The sequence below is a fragment of the Prunus avium genome, chromosome 5 (assembly GCF_965620075.1).
Source record: "Prunus avium chromosome 5, drPruAviu1.hap1.1, whole genome shotgun sequence".
NCBI lineage: Eukaryota > Viridiplantae > Streptophyta > Magnoliopsida > Rosales > Rosaceae > Prunus > Prunus avium.
This window is the reverse complement of record NC_142288.1, coordinates 14,883,806-14,908,238: the sequence shown is the minus strand read 5'-3', so window position 1 is coordinate 14,908,238 and position 24,433 is coordinate 14,883,806. Positions and strand designations below refer to the sequence as shown.

Here is a 24,433-nt window from a genome sequence, read left to right as displayed (position 1 = left end):
ATACAAACGTCAATATCTCGGTCTAGACTTGTATACATTTACAATCCTCAATCTCAAAAAGCGAATTGAAACATGCAACTTATTGGTACCATTGCACACAACACATCGAATACACTAGATGCAAAACTCTAATGGTGCACAATCAAAAGAATTCATCAATTAGTACTAACTAAAGCAAAAATTAAGAATTCATCAATGAAACTTGGAATTTAATAACTTAGTATCTAAAATCCACAAATAATACAATTTGGGCATGCTCCTAGCCTTAACTAAGAAGTTTAGCTAGACATAGTCAAAGAAAACAACATAATTAAAATTAAAACATAAGAACTAAAAAGTTTACCTAGACATAGTCCTTTTCCTCAAGGACGACTATTTTTCTTTTCTTTTCCTTATCCTTCTATGATTAGGTTTTGACTTTTCAGGGATTCATAGGAAGCTTACATGGACTTACTTGATGACTACACATGGTTAAATGACAGATGATGACATCATATGATGATGTGTTGCTTTGACTTTTTTGAGTTGACTTTGACTTTTTCACTTAAGATCTTTCCAAAATTTGATATGTTAACCTTTCTTGCATGTAACAAACTCCTAGTTAGAGTAGGAAAACATTCATTTTGACTTAAATTGGACTAGCCTAGGGGCTTGTTTGATAGGAAGGACTAAACTAGCAATCAAGGCATAATATGGTAAACTGCCGAATACCTCCTGAGCTATTTCGACTGTCGAACTTAATACCCTGAATTATTTTTTCAGCCAATTTCGCCCTCATATTAAGTTTACTCACTAATTTTGCCCATGTCGTTAGTTTTTACACAATTCCATCCAAATGTTAGTAAAAAAAACATCCCGTGAATGGCACGTGCGTCCACTTTGAGGGTAATCTCGTTCTTCTAATCCTCAAATCCCTTTCCCTCATGTTTCCTAATCTTCCTCTTTCAGTTCACGCCAAAACCCACCTCTTTATGACATAACCCAACCTCATTTGTAGGCATTCTAACCTTTTCATTCTGCTTATGTTCATCAATTTCATGAATAAGACAAGAAACTGCACTCGAAGAGAGGATAAATAGGAACATACTTGCAACTTCAACCGAATCGAGTTCGAGCACTTTTATTACTAAGGATGATATGGTGCGTATCTGTCAATGTGGAATTGAGGTTGAAACGATTGTTTGCTGGTCTGATGATAGTCCAGGGAGGAGGTTATATGTGTGTTGTAAAGAGAAGAATGGTAGTGGTTGTGGTTGGAAGGATTCGAAGGACCCCAAAATGTCTGAGCGTGCTATACATACATCGGTTGAAGAGGCGAATCAACTCATTGGAAGAGCAAGAGCTACAGAGAAGAAGATTGTATAGATAGTACTTAATGACCTCTATACATTCCTGCATATTAGGAAACTTCATCCCCAAGTGGAATTTTGGATCTAACAGGTCATGTTGTTTATTGTACTGCTTGAATTTTGGTTGCCTAAGAACTCTCTTCTTGCCATCTTCATCTTCATTATCTCTATGCAAACTATCTAAGTCTGATGTATTATAATCATCAGTCTCAACCTCACCTAGTTCTTTATACTCATCACCTTGCTCTTCAGTTATAATATACCTATGAAATAAAATTCATGTTGTCCTCTTCATCACTTTGCTCAAACTCACTATCTATGAAATCACCATCTTTTTCCTCATCCTCCCCATCTTGCTCATCCTCTCTATCTTGCTCTGCTACAAAAGCTTCCCTTAACTTCACCATATTCTTCCTCTGGATCACCAAATTCTTCCTCTATCTCAACATCCATGAAGTCATCATGAGCAATTTCTTCATTACCATCATATCCATGAGCAGTATCTTTATAATCTTCAGCATTTTGAACATTTATAGAGCATAGTGGGGCTGAACCTCACAAGTAGGAGTCGGCCCATGTGCTGGAATTTAGTTATGTAGAACACAAACAGTTGCCTCCCTTTCAACAACTTCACCAGCTTCGAAATAATCATTAACTGCCTTAATTTCAACCCACTCAATTGTCTTGTGCTTGTAATTGTATTGAATGCTCTGTTCGTAATAACCAAGGTGTTTACCCTCTTCAAATAACTCAAGCATTGACACCTCATTTGCATCTTGCGAATCAACCCATTGTACAATACCTCCCATATATAAACCATCAACATAGTAACCCCCCATGGTGTACTTCAAGTGTGAACATGTCAGGATTAGATGCACACCAATTAATTTATTATCTACCCTATACAATACAATACAATACAATACAAACACAATAAACAACTTACATATTGTTGGACAAACAATAAACAAAAAATATGCATAGGGACCACATTCACAACCCGACATTGTTAAAGTCTGAGTAGATAGACAGCATACATTGGGACCAAGGGCAGAACCAGGAATTTTTTAATGGGTGGGCTAGCTAAAGTTATTAGCTTAAAATTTAATTATTATTATTTTTGGTACTTACAATTTATATAGTCTTTCTAGAAATAAAAGCAAACATTAAATCATATAAACCAAGCTAGTTCATAGCTCCATAGACTAATTTTCAATAAGTTTTAACATAAACCAAATAGGGTTTAACAACATAGTGGATTGAACATCTAAGGCTTTTTACCTAGATTGACCTTAGGTTCCTTCATGCATTCATATCATACATGAAAAGTTGTTTTATGTAAAAATATTGACTAAGTATGAAAATTGGGTTTTCGGAATAATCATTTTCTCAAGATAATTTTTGGCGGGTTTTATTCCTCACACATCAAATATGAAAACTTGATTTTATGGGATTTTAGTATGAAGTATATATTGACTTAATGAGCCATCATTTTTAGCCTAAATCGTATTTTGCACTAAAACCGATTTTTCATATTTCGATTCGGTGGGAATTTGATTTTCTAGTATTTTTATTTGAATCCAAATGGGGGGTACTTCCTTATTTACATTGTAAACTTAAGTAAATGGAGTAATATAAAAATAAATAAAAGTAAAATGACAAAGACATTTACTTAAATGTTGAAAATGGAAATAAGGTAATCTGTACAGCGCCACTGACTGAGCTAATATTGAAAATAAGTTAAATATTATATATAGATTTTTTATTTTTTATTTCTTTAAAAACCACACTGGGCTACAGTCCACCCTAGCCCTTAGTGTGGTTCCGCCCTTGATTGGGACCACTTTCTTCCTTTTATTATGCTTTTTCAAGAAGTTCGACATAACCAAAACAATAAAACCCAATGAAGCTCGACATAAACAAAGAATCAAACCCAAACAAATGCTTCAAACGAATAAAATAAAGTAAGCTACTTGTTGTATGTGGGAGTTTCCCCACCATATTTGATTTTCATATTAAATCTATTGCCTTTACCAAATCAGCTTTGTCGCACCTTTTGTTTCGAATCTTGAAGTCTATTAATTTCCCCCAAATCTCTCTCTCTCTCTCCCTCCCTTCCTCCCTTTTTCGAATCTTTTAGTCTGAACACTAACTCTAATTTGGGAATTGGGAATAGGGAGGGCTAAAAGGGGTATGAGTATTAGAAGGACAAGATTACCCTCAACAGTGACGCACGTTCCATTCACGTGTTGTTTTTTCCGAACATTTGGATGGAATTGTGTAAAAGCTAACGACAAGGGCGAAATTGACAAATAAATTTAAAACAAAGGCTAAATTGGCTAAAAAAATAAGTCAGGGCGCTAAGTTCGACAATCGAAATAGTTCAAGGGGTATTCGGTATTTACCCCTAAAATGGACATTGTTGTCTAACTTGGAGGATGGAGGAGGACTATTCATAAGAGGTTGCTGACTAAAACTTATTCCTCATAGGGGGATTATGAGGAATAAGTTTTAGTCATCAACCTCTTATAGGTAGTTCTCATTCATCCTCCAACAATATCCATATTATGCTTTGAATGCATATGAAATATAGGCATTTTGCTAGTATAGTCCAGTCTAATCTAGTCCTTCCTATCAAACAAGCCCTTGAAATTTACTATGGTTGTACATCATGCAATTTATTAAGGGACTTTAAAATTAATGAGAGATAAGCACGAGCTTATATTAGTCAAGAGGAGTTACTCACCCCAAAAAAGTCATCTCACATGTCTTATTTTCTGTATGAGAACTTTTTTGAAATATGTTATGGAATTATACACCAATTTCACCTAACACTAACTCCGTCCAAAATTCTGTTGAAAATTGTGGTTTTTAGTTTTTAGTTTTCATTTTGGGTTAATTACTGTAGACGTCCGTCAACTATGGCCCCATTTGCAATTGGGTCTGTGAACTAAATTTCGTGGCAATTTAGTCCTTTAATAGACAATACGTTGCAATTGGGTCATGCCGTAACTGAATCCATCGAAATTGACCATGTGAGTGTCACATGCTCTTGTTGTTCGGGGTATCTTCGACTTTTCGTCGTTTAGATTTAGGGTTAATTACTGTAGACATCCTTGAACTATGGCCCCAGTTACAATTGGGTCTGTGACAAAAGTTGGAAATGTTGGTCTTGGGCCATAATTCTATCATAGGATTCGAACCCAAATTTCAGAGATTTCCTTGTTTGAAATCTCTTTCTTTGAGTTACATTAGTATTTCCGCATTGGATCTGAGCCTTTTGCTAAATGCATGCCCAAAGATTGAAACCTTAGAACTTGTCAGCCCAGAGATAGCAATGTCAGATGCACAAGTGACTGTTGTGCTGAGCAGTCCAACATTAAAGAGCATTTATGCAGAAAGAATCAGTTTGGAAAAGTTTATATTGGAGGCTGATAGCATTCAGCGTTTGCACATGAAAGCTTGTGCTCTTGAGGTCTTTGAACTCATTGGAAAGGGGACCTTGAAGCATTTCAAGATTGATGATGTTAGTGTCTTTCATCTTGATATCGGTGATACTGTTGAAAACCTTGAGATTGTAGATATTAGCAATTTTACAATTATATGGCCAACATTTTACCAGATGATCTCGAGATCGTCAAAATTGAGGAGGCTTTGGCTATGGGTTGTGATTTTTTATGATGAGGATGAGGTTGTGGATTTAGAAACGATTGCTGTCTGTTTCCCACAGCTGAGTCATTTGTCATTGAGTTATGATTTAAGAGATGGAGTGCTTCACTATGGTTTGCAAGGATCTTCTCATCTGGAGAATGTTGCTTTTCTTAGAAAGGCTTTGTGTTCGGGAGAGACAGGGAGTGGGGTTGAGGCTGCTGTTGCACGTTGGGTTGGGATCTGGGTTTTGAGGGGGGTGGGATAAGGAGGGGGGAAATGGGTTGTGAGAGAGAGGGAGAGACAGAGCGAAAGAGAGAGGGACTTTTTTTTCTATTTTTTTTTCAGTTTTTTTCTTCTGACTCGAAAGGACGTTTTTACCCCTCATTTTGACGGACAAAGTGACAGAGTTGGACGGCAGACCTAATTGCAACTTATTGTCTAATTAAAGGACTAAATTGCCACGAAATTTAGTTCACGGACCCAATTGCAAATGGGGCCATAGTTGACGAACGTCTACAGTAATTAACCCTTTCATTTTTTATGCTTAGAGTATAGAGGAAAATGAGATTAATAATTGGAGTGAAGATGAGATTGAGAGAGAGAGGATGAGAAGGGAGGATGAGAGGGAGGAGTAACAAAAGTGAAAACAAAAACTTGAAAGTGAAAACAGTTTCAAATAGATTTCAGTTTTCGCTTTTTGTTTTCACTTTTATTACTCCTCCCTCCCATCATCCCCTCTCATCTTCCCTCTCAATCCCATCTTCACTCTCAGTCTCACTTCTATTCTCCCTCTTTTTCCTGTATATTCTAGCACACAAAATAAAAAATGAAAACTAAAAACTAAAATTAAAATGGTTATCAAAAGGGCCTAAGGAGTTTCACAGTAATTTACTAATAAATAGTTAAAACTAAAAAAAACATAAGGAGTTTCAGAAAAAGGAAATTTGAAATTAAAAAAGTGACATCTCATTTAGTAGCCACCTCCCTCCTCCCCACCTACGTCAACGTAATTAGAATTTATTAAACTTGGAATTTATTAAATGAAGCATGGAAAAAATCATGGAAATTGGGACATTAAATTCCTGAGTTTAATTTCGACCAAAATAGGTGTCATCTCACAATCATAGTGTCATTTACAAAATTCGACATACATAAATCCAAACACTGAAATCTTCAATTGCCAGAAATTGAAATCATAGAAATCTAAATTTCATCATTTTAGAATTCTATGCAATCTTCAATTCCTTCATCCAAACGGAAGGATTAGAGAATGAAGAAAATAGTGTTGGACATGGAGGAGGCCAAGAACCAAGTGTTGTTTTCATTTTCGATTGGCACATGTTGAGGGAGCTGAAGAAGGTTCACACAGAGGGATTTGAATATGATAATTCGAAGCCGACGTAAGTGAATCAGAACTTCCAATAAAAGGATAATAAAGAGCAACAATTCACGTAATATTATACCATTCGAGTTGTGCATTATCATTGTAGCATGTAACTCTTAATAAAAGAATTGAAAAGAAAAGAGATACCTGTGCTGATAACATCTTATAAAAAGTTGAGTAAAGAAAAAGAAGCCATTGAATATTTGATGAAACAAGTACAAACAGCATAAATTTGAACATGAGATAGCAATTGCCTCTGTGGCAGGCAGTCACAAATATTTTCTCAGCTGTATAGGGTTCTCTTGAAACTTTAAGACTTCTCAGGTGCTAGAGAAAGAGCTATTGATTTAAAAATAACATCTAAAGTTCAATTTACATTGCTCATCAACAACTGGCCCCATATCTACAGTATACACCTAAAAACCGAACCCTTGCGAGACAGCTTCAATTTCCAAAGAATCCAGCTCTTGCCTAAACCATATGAACAAAAAGAATCTCCATCTAATCGACGTTGAACTTATGTTTGTCATAAGCTTCAATTAAATCTTCTTGGCATAGTGCATACTTGTGTTGGAAGGGCCAGTGGCCTTTTGTGGTCAGGACTTGCAAAATTAAGGTAAAGTCCTAATCTGCAAGATTCAAACAAATCTAGTTAATAAACGAACAAGATAATCACCAATGTGGATTGGAATAAATTCAATCGCCTCCTAATGAGCACAAGTATTAACGTATAATGAGCAAAAATCAGCAAAGAAAATCTTTGTTTCTACATTTCATTGATTTTCCAGATTCTCTATTAGGGATTTCATGAGCACGGTACTCTTAACGCTGTAAAACATGCTGCCAGCCAACTTTTTCCCGTTTATAGAAAAGTTAAAAACTAGATACATTTCACTGCAGTCAAGTGCACACTTATTTGTTTAGCAGTTCATGACAGGTTTTATAAGCTCTAATTAATATACATGAATGGATTCCTTATCCAAGATTTGTCTATTTCTTCGGAGTTAAAAATTTGTTTCACTGATATAAGAAAACGAAGGCAATAGATCATTATCCTACTTTAAATGTAAAATTTAGGATCTGCGAAAGTACCTGATTATTAAAGCTAAGTAAGAAGGCAAATATGTTTAAAGATAGACTAATTCCATGGTTGTGACAAAGAAACATTTGGCGTAGATGCCTTTAGCCCTTGTTTGCAATGTATGGCAGATTTGAGCACATTGTACTGTTCAGTAACAATTTTATACAGAGCTTGTGTGTATGTCTCCCTAGCCTGCAAGAGAGGAGCCAGAAAAATTAGAAACAATAGAGAAGTTTATACAACAATTAGAGCTAATTTCAATTTTGCGCCGTGAACTTTGACACACGTGGCACTTTGGTCCCTGAACTTCAGCAAAGTCCCAGTTTGGCCCTCACAGAAAGTGTCAGTTAATCCCCTTCAAAAAGTTAATGTCACACACATCACCACTAATTCAAGGTAATTTTGATCACTCAAGTTGAAAAAAAGAAACGAACAGAAGTTAAAACTGAAAAGACCTGTAAATCTGAAAAAACATAGGCCGAATTTCTCAGGATTTCTCAGGCTTTAGGGCTTTAGGGCTTTAGGGCTTTAGTGATCAACAACATGACCTTTTTCTGTTATGTTTTCAACCGCATGCAGCTTTTTTCCTTTAGTAGCATAAATATAGCTTGATGACTAAAATTGGGACATTTTGAAGTTCAGGAACCAGAGTAAGAATGGTCAAAAGTCGAGGGATAAAGGTGAGATGTAACAATTACAAATTGTTGACCAATCTATTCCGGTTGTGCACCAGTCATTACATAATTGTTGACTTGCTAAGGAAATGACTATTACTTAACTGCTAATGTTCATCACCAATAAACAGGCGGAGAAAAGTTTTCCACACTGTTCAGCGGTTCTGTAAAATGGTATGATGACATGATTTAAATGCATATGAGAAAGGCAAAATTACATAAGATCTTTCATTGCAAAATAATGTAAAGATCAAGAAGCATATGACAGGCAAGTGGAAGACGTGTATACAGCACACACCTCTTCAGGATTTTGACAGGAAGCAGAAATATCAGAAAAGGTGATTTCTGGTGCAACCGACAATCCAGTACCATGGAAGGAGATCATTCTCTTCTCTCCAATTTCTTTTTCCACCTGGAAAAGAATTGTATTACAAAACAGGAAAAGTAGCACAGGAAAGACCAAAACAGAGACAACAAACCTGGAGCGGTGGAGGCATGATGTTGTGGCACAACAATGCTAAGGGATATATATGCCCTGGAGCAGCAGAATGTTCAGCAAGCCTTCTTAGATTGTCCAGTGAAGAAGCATCAAAAGGTGCCTGACCAGTCAATAAGTTTCTTTAGTATGTAAAAATGTGTTCTAAAGAAAAATATATATGAAAAAAATTATATTTGTAAGGCTTCCATGGCTAACTATTTTGCTGGGTACAGATTACACTAAAAGGCCATTGGTAATTTTAATTATCTCGTCATAAGTTCCAACAATTATGAAGAAATTCATACATAGTGACATCTTTGTCAAACCCATTAGGGTTTACAAAAGAAAGAGATGGAAGAGGAAGTCATTTAATTTGGTCTTTAAATCTGGCAATTTTTTATTCCTGTGATTAGTTTCTAACTTGTTCTCTAAGTTTTCCAGATTTTAGTAAGATTTTTAAGTTTTCCAGATTTTAGAAGGATTTCTAAGTTCCCTATTTTATTTAGGTTAGAATTTCTGTTTCAGCAAGGGATTTTTTATCTTATTGTCTCTAGGTTTTAGTTTGCTATAAACACTCCTCTCATGTAATTCATTATGGAGTTGAGTTGTTGAGATATAAAGAAAAGTTTATTTTCCAGAGATTGGAGACTACTTAGTGTGAAGCCAAACCCCTGGAGTGATTCCAGACCTATCCTTGTTCGTTCTATTTTCTGTTTTCCATTGTTTTCACTTCTGCTAAACTACCTAAATTCTCAATTCACCCATATCCTACATCACAGAGTCATTGGTTTTCTCAAATATTGTTCTAACAAGATTTTTTGATATCCACATTGAGAAACCATAGTAAAAAAATGATTGCAGCTAAGTACAAAACTTAATATAGCACCACCACCAACTCCATATCCTTGGCAATATAAGTGGATGCTTCTCTACATTGGTAAATTCTTAGTCATAGGAATAGTATATGCCAACATTAACCAACTGTAGCCTATTGCCTATCTTCCACAACTAAGTTGACGTCAAATTTAGTAAATATTTTCTTAAGTAAATTATTTCAACAACAAAAATGCTGGAGTGTAGTTCAAAATAATCCACAATCTATTTATGCTTTCCTCTAGAGATGTTGAGTCCCTGTTCTATCCATGCTCAGTACATGGTTTGCTTGAGCTGAATCCATAATTTACAATTACAACACATGGATGCAAATTTAAGACCTTATGTAGCAACACTATAGAGACAATTGCATGATAAAAATCATCACAGGAACAATGAATCTCTTATCGAGATAAAAACTTTTAACAAAAAGATCACTAGAGAAAATAAAAAATAACATATATCAATAATAGAAATCCGTAAATATTTATTATCCAACTTCTCATGCATGATAAGGTTGAAAGAGCTTACTGGGTACCATTCTCCTGTTACAGGATCTGGCCGGTCCCTTCCACCACTAGGTGCAATCCATACAATTTGCGACCCACTCCTGCACTTAAACATGTTCGATTACATGTCTGCATTAGAAAGCATATGAAAACACATATAGATTTGATTACTTCAAAGAGTCTTAAGTTTTCTTATAGAAAAGGAAATGCATGATGTGTCGCAAAAAACCATAATACAAGAACAGTTTCCAGTGTAAAGTACATTATGCCATTAACCATGAAAACTTTTACAACCCAACTCTTTCTGTTTCTGGCCATTTTCTTTCACTGCCACAAATATGCAAATAAGAGCCAACTGCTGAACAATCTCTTAACCCACACCTTCAGATATCAGGGAAATTTATCTGCATTTTAACATATTACCTTGTATTCTACATATTTATCACTGACAACTTTAAAGCTGCCAATCCAAAGCTACACGTAAAGACCAGACTGGTATTTTGTCTCAGTTGCACAGCAGTTGTACCATACTTCCAAAGCCTTACCAACACAGGCACTGGCCACTAAATGCTGTGATTTAGTGTAAATTATTCCCTTATCAGTCATTGAACTTAGCAATCACCTCCTGTAGTGATTTAAATTAAAGCAATCATGCCCCTTATTTGGCAAACCTACCACCAGATCCACCTAAAGGTGACAATACCATTCAGCATTAGTCACATTGATGATCCTTCACTCTCTGCGTCTCGCCCCAAGAAAGAAAAGTATCTTCATTCTCACTTCTGATACAATTCCTCTATTTTGACATGCTAATATAGAAAATCAGAGTTACGTGTCCATTAAGCACCAGAAGGATGCATGGATAAAAGAGGGCAGCACCACCTTCAGTTGCTATGCATTGTAGTATGCTAACAAGTAAAATCAGCATAGCTCCTCACCAGTTCGTTACTAGCTACTTTTCACAACAACGAGATGTACTTTAAAAAATTCAGTTTGTTCTGGACATGTATAATGCCCTCTAAGGTTCACAGAGACAAGAAAAGAACAATGTAAGAGCAAAGGAAACGAAGATATAAAGGAATAAGAGATCAGGGTTCATTGTCCGGGGAAACAAAAGAAAGAAACAACAACAAATAAGGAAAACACTTTCTACAAAGAACTTGACATTGTAGTAGCACCATGGACCATGATGAGCAAAAATAAGAGGAGCAACTAATAATAATCAAGCCAACTTTGACCATGCATAGGCAAACAAAACAACTGAGGTACCTCAACAGCAAAGCCATTTCCTTCAAACTCCGCGTATTTGCTTTTCTTTTCATTTCAGTAAGCTCAGGAACATCATTCATGTGCTTCTTTGAGTACACACATATCAGATTCCTGTAAGAGAGCGAAAAATGAGAATTTCATCACTTAACTAACAAAAGCATTGCATACTAATTGCTTAACATTATCTAAGAACTCTACCTTCCCATGCTGAAGGGCTTACAAAGAGGATCTGTCACAACTCTATCTCCTGCTATGTAGGTCTGCAGTACAAAGTCTAAAATTTGGTTATGCAAACAGTTAAAAATGCACAAAATAGCATGTGTCCATTGTACGCTTAGAATGAAGACATAGCGATTCACCATGTTCTCAGAAAGATATGAGTTTGTTGTTTCAAGCAATAAGGCAATGACAGCTGGATCTGCTTCAGTTTGGTGGTTTGATATCAAAAAAATGTTGTGACCCTGCACGCATAATCCAAAAGCCTTACATCACATGAGTCACCTCTGAGTGTCTTCATGAAACACTAATTAATATTTTTCAAATTTTATCCCCTTGCTGACCAAATGACCAGACCAGGCATTGATCATCAGTGACACAACAACAAAACTAATGAAGATAATAGGGTATCTGCATACTGCATACCACAGTACCATCAGGATCACACCACCAAAAAGCACAAGACAACTATTGGTGAACCATAATTAAGATATTAGCACCCAAACGAAGTTATAGCCCAAATCTTGTATCCCATTCTACACAGATCAGTTTGCTTCTGTGCTATTGCCTGAATCTAGTGCCAAAATCACCAAGAATAGTTATTATTTTCATAGCCAAAGAAAGGAACTGACTGACTACACTTGGTATGCCCTCTCTATGACTTTGTTTTCAAAACAATTGTTTTTACACTGTTTCAAAAGACTTCAACATACATATGTACAAAACTTGAACTGCCAAACTTGCATTTACATCTCATGCGTATGTAAGGCCACTATATAACTTTTAAACAACAAAACAAGAACAAAATTCAGTGTAATTTTGGTGCTAGAAAGTAACAGCATTTCACAATTCAACAATATTTAGTAGCTACCGCACAACCCAAAAAAGAAATAAAGCTCAATACTCAGATAATGTACCTGTTGAAGCTTCTCTTCAATATCTTTGAAAACAGAAATATTGCCAACATACGAGTTTCTGCACATATAATCATCAGAGCTTAGGACACCAATATGATAAAACACACAAGGGAAATAATATTATATTGACATAAAAAAAGACGAAATTACCTCCATATGAATAGAACTGTTAGATGATGAATATAGTTTCGAGTGATAAATAACTCAGATTGAATAAGTGAAATATAACTTATATGAAAGCAAGAAACAGCAAAGAAGATAGAAAATGTGAGTGGTAATCTATTTTTCTGTTTTCTCATCTGAGTATTCTCTGTTAACCAGTTTTTGCAAAAACTCTTCCTGGTAATCGAACACCCTTACTATTGAATTTTTCTATTCCACAAGAATATGTGAAACAGTAAAAAGATGTAGTGTAGATTTCAGATTTACCAAAAAATACAGTGAAAAATTTAGCCAAAAATAACAAGATGGAAGGTTTATAAAATGAGATATTTATTCAAAAACCCATTTTAGCATGACATATTATACAAAATTGCATACGGAGCCTATTTGGAGAGAAAAACCCAAAACTAGCCACTTGTCATTTTCTAATTGGTTCTTAGTGTGTTAAAATTTTATATGAACTAAATAGAAAATAACAAGGGGCTAGTTTTGGGTTTTTCACTCCAAATAGGCTCTATAAGGGCTAGTTTTGAGAAAAACCCAAAAGACAGCTATTGCACAACCTCTCCACAAAATTTTTTTCTTGCTTCTCAACAAGTACAGAAGAAGCCAGGACAACTCAGCTCAGTCTCACCTCTTCAAAGAGCGTATACCACAATCTTTGTGCAATGGTCCAATATAGGAATAACTAATCAATATCCTCTGCTCCACTTCTACAAATGGTACGCTAAGGAGGAAAAAGACATACACTAAGCCTTTTCCACTGAACATTATGACAAGTATTAACCCTCAGACCATACAAATGACTGATGAAGATGGTAAAAGTATTAATCCTCAGTCCGTACAAATGTTTACAGGTTCTTATTCCTCTGATGGGATTGTGAGCAATCAGTTGATTCAATGCTCTAATCGTACACCTTAGCGTACTGCAAGTCCTATCTCTTTGGACAAGTTATTCTACCACAAGTCCTGATTACAATATAGAATTTATATTATTCCAAACACAACAGTATTTTACTTCATCACATTATTTCAAATATGTCAAACCTTAACCAATCAGCTACCACAATGTTTTGTAACCCAGAAACCAATTAAAAGTCTTACATCAGATCCGAATAACCCTTCAAAGTTCAAACCAATTGATGTAGGATAGCAGAAACAGATAGGAAAAATAAAGAGATCAGGACTCACTCAGGCCTTTGGCATCGCACAAAAGGTGTCCAGTAAACAAATTAGAAAATTCTGGCATCACACAGAAGGTGCCTTGGAATCACTCCAAGTCAACCTATGCCTCACACACAAGCAGGAATTCACAAGAACTTTCTTTTTTCACTAACTGATTTTAAAAGCTTACAAAGTAGCCCCTTTCTGCGTCACTAATTCAGAGTTATGTTTGAACCATCCAACTGCGACTTGGAGTGGAGGAATGATGAACCATTCACAATTCCGGCCACTTCAATACAACAATTTTTTTTTAAGAGACATCAGTCACATTAGTCTTTAACTTGTTGTATAAGAGCAATTAATGAATCATAGAAAACCATAGAAATAATATTTACAATTTTCAATATAATTAGTATATAAAAGAAATTCCCATACAAATTAAATTAATTAATTTCAGTGTCATGATGAATGATCTGAAGCACGTTGGATAAAAAATCACCCATCACCCTGTCAGTTTTAAGGCTCCATGGACTTCATGAACCAATGCATAAACAGTACATTCACTTTCAGAAAAAGCAGACTACATGGATAAATCCATTAATTCTCACTAACTATGTACCAAAAGTAACTGATGAAGATGGTAAAAGAATGGAACTTGTCAAGTCACCTGAAATCAACTAAAGGACGAATATAGTTTTGACCAAACATGTAGTAGTCAAAAGGCTCTCGCATTGCTTTGTGATATGGGGAGAAGACAAATGGGTCCTGAAAAATTACTGTATATCATATACAAGAAAACAAAATGATAATGCGGTTTCTGATATAACCCATAGATACACCAGAAACTATGGCAGCTGTGCAATAACGCATAAAAAACCAAATATTACCTCTATATCCAAGAATACACGATCTAATACAGCAGTCATATTGGACAACACAATCTCATCTGCCTTGGGATTTCCACTTTGGAGAATCTGAATCATGATACCATAGAATTACAAAACAGAAAATGAGTTTCTTAGCTGTTAGATTAAATGACTGCTGGGCATCTAACGCATCTGAGGTTATTTGAGGGATCCCTCAAAATATATCATACAATAATACATTCGATAACATGTCAATACTCTGTCAATGACTAATCAATAATATGTAATGACAATTATTCAAGAGTAATGATACACAACACGTTATTGAAGTGCCCTCCACATAGAGATTATATATTTGTACATAAAAATTATATATGAAGTTCATTTCATTAAAGAAGGTGATATAAATACCCTATGATGAGTTAACCAGTGAAGCATGGGAAAGATAACTTTTCATAGTTTAGAAAGTTTACAAGGGTTCATATACAAGCTTGAAATCAAATAACCATGAGTAAAATTTTGGTCAGTGGCACAGTGGTCACATAGTAGCTTATTTGATCATGTAAGCATGATGCTCCGACTGAATGGTTTAGATTTCCGATAGAAAATAAGTCACATTCTCTTATTGGCCTTAAATAACTAAGACACAAATGGCATGTTAGCTTGTGATTTGAATCTATGTTATCTTCTCATTCAATTTTAAGTCCCATGGTCACTTTAAGTAGTAGTAAGTCGAGATTGGGTCCCCATTGCTTCAATTAAGTATTAAAAATCCTACTCACAAGCAAACATATAATATCTCTAAGTAGAAATATTTTAGCAAGTAAGTTGGATGACACTCTCTTTTTCACAAGCAAGTTCTAAATTGTGTGGGTTATATGATATGTCATTCTTATTTTGTCATCTCTAAATAATATGGGTGCAGCTCAAATCAAATAGTAAACACTAAAATCTTTTCTTTTGCTGAGAAGAAAATACTAAATCTTCTTATTTTGGCAATTTTAAATGTTAAAATCGTTATAAATAAATAAATTTACACATGCACGTATCTTTTACACAAATTTCATTCAGAAGAAAGTGAGCCAAAATGTTTATGTATGCATGTCAAATAAATTCAAAATTGAAAGTTTCTGAAGCAAATCTAACTATGTATAGTAAAGCATAAGCTTAAGAATAAAAGTTTACAGCATTTTTATAATTCTGATATAATTCTTCCATTCCCAAAGAAACATTTGAGGGAAGCCTTCCAGCTTCTGTTTCCTTCCTTATTGCAGACAGCAGCTCTACAAATGAACATTTCAAATTAGTCAACAGCTTAATAAAGGAGATTTTCTGCATTCTAATGACCACCTAGCTCTTGGTCCCCTCTCCCATTATTCAAAGATAAAAATATGTAGAATATTTAAAGCTGGACCTTTTGTTGAACTACAAGCATCCTGGTGGAAGTCAGGTCAGCCAAAAATATATATAACATCATTATTAGTATATTAATGTTAATTTCTTAGTTAAAAAATTACAGACTGCAATTGGAAAATATGAAAGTATATAAATGAAAGAATAGGAAAGCAAATAACTCTTCTAGGGACTTCTAATAATTGTTTCACCTTACAATCAAGAGCACTCCAAAGATGAAAGTAGTGTGCATTTATATCTACGTACATATGTGTGTGTGTGTGTGCGTGCGTGTGTGTGTGCATAGTGTGTACATTTTTTTTTAATAGGAAATGACCAATTTATTAAATAAAGATGTTACAAAACAGGCTGGACAAGAAATCCAAGAGGAATACAGAAAAACCGAAACCAAATAAACCAAACTACTTAAGTCAGCATAGATGACCAATCCCGGTAAATTAAACCAGAAGGGACATCCATAATGAAGCCCACACGGACGCTAGGAATCTAACTTTGTCCCACACTGGAAACAACCCTTCTTTCCTATCCTCAAATATTCTTCTATTCCCTTCCACAGCTCAAGACCACTGCTTCAGATAGGGTAGCAGTTAAACATCAAACTTTAAATTAAAGTAAATGGCTATACGTGAAATGAGTTCTTCAGGTATTCCTTTTGTTCTTTCCGGATAACAAGCTCAATCAAACCGCACACGCATTCCTAAAAAACATAATGTTGATGTTATTGGCTTTCATTGTTGCACCAAAATCAAGTTTGAATAGATTAAGATATCATAATTTCGAGTAGAAAGTTTGATTATCTTAGGTCAAATAATTTGTAATTTCATAGAACATCAGACATGATTTTGTAAATTTTGGCCCCTCCAAAGAAAAAAGTACGACGTATCTGTATAAATGTAGGTACTTATGCATATGTATATGTAGGCATGTAGACGTGTAAATAAGTTACCTAATATAAATGCATAAGGCTATGAAATATACAATTCCAATTTTAGAAATTCGGAATCTATGGACATGAATAAGCCATTTTTAACATTTTGGATGTGAAGGTGACAACTCATGTCTAGTGAAAAACCAATATTTTCTAATAACTGTGTATAAGGAAATAGAGTATTCAGAGTATGAAAGACTTTTGGGTTTTAATTAGATTCCAGAAATTTGTCATAACTTTTATAACTCCTCTGTAAATAAATCATTTTTCCTAAAAACAGAATATCAAAAGATTCTATATATACATATTTGCACAAAGCGTTTACAACCCCAAAGTAACAACTAGATCCCATAAAATACCTTCTATAGGACACTATCATTCTCCTTATTGTCCTTTTCTCAGACTTAGTCTACATCTTCATCTACATCTACATCCACAGATATATACATAAACCAGTCTACAGTTTCACGCCCTAGTGCATAATGCAACAATAACAGACCTAGGCCTGATAGTGTTACATAAGATGGGTATCCAATTTGAAGACATCATAAACACAAATAACGTATCTAAGCCTTTTTATATCATATTCTATACTGGGTTTTAAAAAGTGAAATATATGAACTATTAAGGATTAACAATCAAACAATGTACATCACTTGGCAAATATACATGCCCAACAAGAAACGTTGGGTCCTCATACATGTATCACTCAACATAAATATGGCTACTGCAACCCGAACTTTTTTGTCAACATTTCCAAATTTATAACAAACATTAGAGATGCATCCTCTCCCAAAACCTACTTAAGAAAACTCTCTCACTCTCCTATGTAGATTTAATTCATGCAGAAATCAGGCACCAAACACATATATGGTCAGCTATTACCAAAGCACCAACAGAACAATGAGTGCGTAAAGCACTTAATTGGAACTTCAAGAACTAAATAAAGTTTCTATGGAAGACTACCAATGTTACTTGGAAAAATAAGGGAGCCCTATCTTTTTATGATTTGTAATGTGGTATAAGAAATACATATTACTCCACATTTACAGAACTCCAACCACTGCACTTGGTCATCAAATTAAAGTTAAAGGAAATTGAAAGAAATTTTCATCACTTCCAAGTAGGGAGAACAAAATTATTTCCGAGTGAAATACTCAGCTCATTCAGTATAGTTTAAAAATAAAAGAAAAAGTAACATTGCAAACACTTCTATATTCTCCTACTCAGCAAAAAAGAAAGTAGTGGAAAGAACATACATATCAAAAAGTTCATGCTCTTCTCCTGGGAAACAGAAAGAAATGCTACATGATCAAGAAATAAACCAACCTTCATTTGCTTTTTTAACACTTCACAGAAGTAGAGTACAGTTTGGCTCTCAAAGAAGGAAAGAATCTACTATGCATAAAGTATCATGCAAAAAAGGTTCATGAATATTAAGCTTTGAACAAAAAGAAAATGGAAGGAAAGACAACCACCACTCAAGTCTTATACAGAAATTTAAGTAGGTCGTAAAAATAAATTTGACATCCAATTTCAATTATCAAGAAGGGGAACATTTCAATTCAAAAATATTAGTCTAACATTCTTGCATTTTCTCAGGAGCCAAACAGCGGAAATGACAAAGAACTCTCACCTTCTTCAGTGGTGGTATTGAGAAACGTACGAGAATGGTTAGTCTCCCTCCTCTGCGCATTCTGAATGGGCGATAAAGACGATTCCGTGTCCTTCACCAGCTCCGCCATAGCACTCACCTTCAAGGAGTAAAACAGGCAAGGACAAGCAGAGCTCTTTCGCGCACTCGATCTCACAGAGACCAAACACAGCCTAGAAGAGGATGATAATGAAGAAGAAGAAGAAGAAGAAGAAGAAGAGGAGGAGAGAGACGAAGACGAAACCCTAGGCCTGAAGAATGTGGTGGATGGCAAACCAGAGAGGATAAACATAGTGTGTGAGAGAGAGAGTGGTAGGCTAGCGATGATCTGAAGTTAGAGAGAGAGAGAGGCGGGGAGGGGGTGTGGTTTTGGGTCACGTGCTATTTCCAAGGCCAATAGTAGAAGAATGGTGACGGTGGTTTTAGATGTGGGGGAGAGAGTGACACCAGCGGCAAGCGTACGGACACGTGGCCAACTTAGAGGGTGGTCTGAGAAACCGACACTGCGTATCCTGTCGTTTGCTTTGGTTTGGGAACTCGAATTGGATAAATGAGATGTTGGATAGTACTTGACAAAAAAAAAAAAAAAAAAAAAAAGAGATGTTGGATAGTAGAATGGTCAACAAAATACCACCAACTATTGTACACTTCGGAATCGGAGTTACTTCAAAGCATGAGAACACTATTTTACAAAACTTATGATTAATCCATGTAATTCTAATCATTGTTGTTGATGGCAAAAATGAATGACCACTATTTGGCCGAACTTAGAAATGTAAAATGTGATGTGTGAAGGTGAGGGTTTTCAACAGTTGCATGCCTTCGGGAGGTAAGTGATTGCCTTAGATAGGTAATAAAATAAGGAAAGTAAACAAGAATGATATAAGTGGTTCACCCGAATGATGAGCTACTTTCCAAGAAGGATATTCTCATTATAATATAGTTGTTTACATTGTACAAAAGGTAAGACCTAAAGATAAGGGGAAGAAGAGTGAGGGAGCAAGTACCCCTTCGAAGTGGAGAATGGTCTCCTTTTATAGGTGAGGGGGAGTCTTTACTTCTTGTAATATTCCAATGTGGGACTCTTGACATTGCCTCTAGTTGCTTGGACAATCATGGTAAAACAGGAGTCCCCAAAATTCTCAAGTAAGGAGGTACTTCTTGGTTGTGGACTTGTAATCTTTAGTGCGCTGACCGAGCAACACCTTAGTCTTATTCCAAGTTGTATAGTGCACTGTTGAAGCAAAATATTGATCGGTGCATATTTATATATCATTTTGTACCCTTCTAACTTATGATTTGATTATTTTTTGAGTTAAATTTGTGTTTTTAATAAATTTTGTGTTTGTTTCAGTGTAATAAGCTTGAGACTCATTAAATGCATTTTGGATACAAGTTAGCTCAAAACGATGTCTGCAAATCAGTCAACTTCACGAATTGGACTGTACTTGCTCAGGATGAACCAAATTCTGAGCCCTATATCATTGGAAAGATGCAGAAGTCTAGTTTCTGGAGCATTTTACGGTTCATGATTCCGAGTCTCCTAGAGGAAGTTATGCAAGTTTTGGCAGCTTAAGGTCAAATTCGGCAGCATCTGCGTTACTGGGCCAAAAATGACATTTGAAGGTCGTTACAATTTTTTCTTGAGTTGGGCTGCATATTCTTGGAAAGATAATTCAAAGGGTTTGAATATCCAGATTTTTCCAGATTTTTTAGGAAGGAAGATCAAGCCCAAAACAAGCCCACAAGCTGACTACAATGCATTGTTAATTCCAGTCTATTTTCAGCAGTCCACTTGTAAGGCCAAAAACGTACACTTACACTACTCAGATGGGAATACATTCTTCATAAAAGTTGTTCCAATGGGTGTCTTTTATGACATATCCAAATTTGAGCCTCATTGGATACATATTGAAACCTCAGGCCTTCCTACACCAAGCTTGGTTCAGAAGAATCATTTTTTCCAGCAACCAAAAGAAAACCCACATGGGTTGGCAGCAAAAGGCAGCCACAATTGAACACCTTTGAAATCCCATGTGAAGAAAGCTTGAGGTGCAGCAAAAGAAGTATGGGATGGAATTGATTCCAACCACACTAACATAGACAAGATGAAGTGTGAGTTATGGATTGTATTAATGTTCACCCCTTTTTGTGTTTAGTACCTGTGATGGTAGGGTAAAGTTCCCCATTAATCCAAAGACCATGGTTGGTCAATAAATTAACTTTCTTTGTGTGTCGAGTGTGCCACCGTTAACAATTTTTCAATTCTAACAGACTTGAGAGTAAAAAATAACTTGCGCCCCAAGCTATTGACTGTGAACAAACGATTGTGAATTTGGGTGAGGAATATCTCCCAAGTAAGTTCTTTTCTATGCCTTAGACTGGTAAGGACTTCATAATTTATCTAAATAAAACTGGGAAGTGAAGCAAAAATACATGTGTTTGAAAATAAAAACAAGTTCAAGGAGAACTGTTTGAAATACAGTAAATAAAAGGAACTGCTGAGTCCGGAAATACATCAAAATATTGGACTTCGAATTCTGCCTGAAATGCCATTTCTGAGGCTATTTTGGTCAGGCTGTACTGCACTGGATTGTGTGGCTGGACTGGATTGGCTGCACCTTCAGCTAAAAAATATTAGCTGGAAATCGATACCAATGTTGAAATTGGCAGAGCTATGATCAAGTTGAGTTGTGAGTGGCTGGGAATTCTGAGCAGAATCTCAAGGATAGCTTTGAAGGTCCTTGGTACCTTTGTTGGCTTTGCTTCTATTGAAGGCTAGAATGATCAGTGAACTGATTGTTTTGCCCTTGGCAATTTTGATTGTTTGATTGGTTGATTTGGTGTGTTTTGGCTCAGTTCTGGTTGTTTTGGCAGTGTTTTGGCTCAGTTCTGGCTGTTCTGCCATCAATTCTGGCTGAATTTACAACTCTGCCACCAGTTCTGGCTGAAATTACGATTCTGCCACCAATTCTGGCTGAATTTACAACTCTGCCATCAATTCTGGCTGAATTTACAACTCTGCCATCAATTCTTGCTGAAATTGCAATTCTGCCACCAGTTCTGCCTGAAAATTACAATTCTGCCACCAATTCTGGCTGAAATTGCAATTCTGCCACCAATTCTGACTTGAAAATTACAATTCTGCCACCAATTCTGGCTGAAATTGCAATTCTGCCACCAAGTTTTGCCTGAAAATTACAATTCTGCCACCAATTCTGGCTGAAAATTACAATTCTGCCACCAATTCTGGCTGAATTTATTCATTAGTTTAGCTAAAATAGAGCACTCAAACCTTGCACCATAGGGGGAGGCCAACCATGTTTCACTCCAAGCCTTGATTTTTTTGCATTTTCAACATGAATCTCATGTTTTTGTAGGCCATGAAGTGATTTAGCAAGAAGAGTGGTGGAATTTTCTTGCTCATTGGGCTCCAAATAAGATGAATTCTCTTGCCGCCCAAGTATGGTTATATTTTGGCCAATCATGGCCTTACTTTCCAACATAGCCGTTGGTGGCCTTGACAAATTGGCTTTGTCACCCATAATCATGTCAATCATTGAATTTTCTATTTCAACCATATTTTGGTCTTCATAGAAAATAATTTGTGGGTCTTCCCCCCTTGGTTTTTCATCACATTTTCCTTCTTGAATCACCAAACATTCCACAATTTCTTGTTTTTCAACGACTAGAGGAATTGGTGACTCACTTGAAGGAGAAACCTCATCACTTTTTGGCTCTTGAATCACCAAAGTTTTCTCCATTTTTTCTTCCAAAATTGGGAAAATTTGTGACTCACTACCAATGGATAATGAGTTGATCCTGATTTTGTTTTCTTTCCTCTTTCGATGGTGCTTTTGCCGAGCCTTATCCTCCTCCTTTCTGAACTCTTTAAATTCTTTTTGGAGCTCTTTTAATTCCTTTTGGCGTATTTTCCATTGTTCAGTCAACTGGGTGAGGGCTCCATGGATTTTGATCATGACTTCTAACTTTTCTATACGCCTTTGGGTTTTAGCTCTTTCTTCATGAATAGCATCAACATTATACATGTTGGAACCAAAATTTGGTTTCACATGTATTATGCCTGAATTTTTATGGAGCTTCTTTGAAACATGGCTAGAAGTAGAATGACATATTGGCTTTTGTTGGCTACTGTTGCGTAAATACAGCTGCACCAAAATGGATTCAATTGCATCCTCAACTTGTGATACTCGCAAGTGCACGAGCCGTTCGGTAGTATAGCGTATGTAAGTGCGAGGTCGATCCCACGAGGATTGGTGATTGAATGATCCAATTTAGTTTCCCTACACAAAATAGAAACAAAAACAAAGAACATAAAACAAGGAAGAAAGAAATAAGTAACTCAAGCAAATAAGTTCCCAAGTTCAATTTAGATTAATGGATTGATTCTAGCTAAAGTATGATTAAGCCATGGTGTGTGGTCATAACCTTGTGTTCCTAATTCCCTAATTTGATCATTTGTTGTCTAACCTAAAATTAAGCATTAGGAACCCATTAAGCATAGAAGAACAATTTAAACAACCAAGCATGTATCTAATCCCTGTTGTCGAATGTCCATACATACTCTTCCTATTCATAGTTCAATTCGAATTAAAGCATGGTGTATACTCTTAATTCAAACCAAGATAGCTAACATGCAAGCCTAAATGGTGATCAATCATTCAAACTAGCATATTAACTTATAAGCATAATGAATAAGAACAAAAACCATAATTGAAACTTGGAAACTAATTAAACTTGAATACTTAAGAAAGAATGTACATTACAAGAAAAATAAATTACAACTAAGAAAACATTAAAGAAAGCTAGAATTGAGAGCTAGAAAGCAAAACTAAGAGAATTTGAGGGAGAGAAGGGAAGGGAGCTCTAGAGAAGTGTTTGAGAGCTCCCCCCCTTGGGGTGTGTTTACAAGCTTGGGAAACCTCACTATATATAGGCCTAAGGAAACTGAAAATCTGAATTAAGTATGGCTAATGCATACAACACTTGTTTTATAAAATCTGAAATGGTTGATGCACTTCACTAATGCATACAACACTTCCATTATAAAATCTGAAATGGTTGATGCACTTCACTAATAAATCCCACCAGCAGCCCTAGCTCATCTTCATGTCACCATGACCAAGCTTCCAACCAGAAATAATAGCTCATCCTGAGGTCAGCATGACCAGCAACTTCAAGGGCTTACGAATTGGGCTTCCCTTAAGCAAATTAAGACTTTAAGCACTCAAACTTGAAGTTCAGAATGTCTTCTTTCCATCTATATATCATTTGGGCCAATCCAAGGTCGGAGGAGGAAGTTAAGGCCAAAACAAATTGCTAACTCATTTTGCGCGCTGATAAAATCCATCCTGAGCATGGCTCTGCGTTTGCTAGGTAACAGACTCCATATTTATTCAATGGGGCTGAATTTTGGATATGTTATATTACACACCCATTGGAACAACTTTCATGAAGAATGTGGCCTCATCCGAGCTATGTAGGTTGCTGAAACAAAGTTTGCAATATGACCTACGAAACTGGGCTGGCAGGGGACTGTAGCCAAAATTGAGTTTGTCTTTAAGCTCTTCATCCATTCATCCAAATTAGGCCCTAACATGCATGGATTGCATCATTTACTATCCAAAGCCCTCATTATTACCTAAAGCTCAATGAACTGAAAGATAAACATAAAAAGGATTAAAAGCACAAGTTTAACTAAAAAACATAACCAAATCATAAGCTAGAAGGGTACAAAATGATATGTAAATATGCACCGATCAAATACCCCCAAACCTAGATTTTGCTAGTCCTCGAGCAAAACAAAAGGAAAACAAAGATAAAA

General features: G+C 35.8%; 1 protein-coding gene and 1 pseudogene across 3 annotated transcripts; one reads left to right on the top strand and one right to left on the bottom strand.

Moving 5' to 3' along the window:
* Positions 1-3,034: 3,034 nt before the first annotated feature.
* Positions 3,035-5,265, top strand: LOC110758055 (F-box/LRR-repeat protein At1g67190 pseudogene; annotated as a pseudogene).
* A 1,297-nt stretch (positions 5,266-6,562) lies between these two features.
* On the bottom strand, positions 6,563-18,999 carry ATS1 (phospholipid/glycerol acyltransferase family protein). 3 transcript variants are annotated; one of them, XM_021959853.2, is made up of 13 exons: positions 18,571-18,996; positions 15,779-15,876; positions 14,615-14,701; positions 14,395-14,492; positions 12,402-12,459; positions 11,628-11,729; positions 11,467-11,528; positions 11,269-11,379; positions 10,022-10,100; positions 8,619-8,738; positions 8,438-8,551; positions 7,477-7,657; positions 6,563-7,013 (listed from the first exon to the last, which is right to left on the bottom strand). In XM_021959853.2, the coding sequence occupies exons 1-12, from the start codon at positions 18,878-18,880 to the stop codon at positions 7,523-7,525; spliced, it is 1,374 nt and encodes a 457-aa protein (XP_021815545.1). In that variant the 5' UTR covers positions 18,881-18,996; the 3' UTR covers positions 6,563-7,013; positions 7,477-7,522. The 3 variants fall into 3 exon arrangements, 1 of the variants encoding a protein (XP_021815545.1); XR_002526880.2 differs by lacking the exon at positions 6,563-7,013 and adding an exon at positions 7,752-7,820 and having other exon boundaries at positions 7,519-7,657; positions 18,571-18,999; XR_015835930.1 differs by lacking the exon at positions 6,563-7,013 and adding an exon at positions 8,245-8,303 and having other exon boundaries at positions 7,522-7,657; positions 18,571-18,999.
* Positions 19,000-24,433: the final 5,434 nt, after the last annotated feature.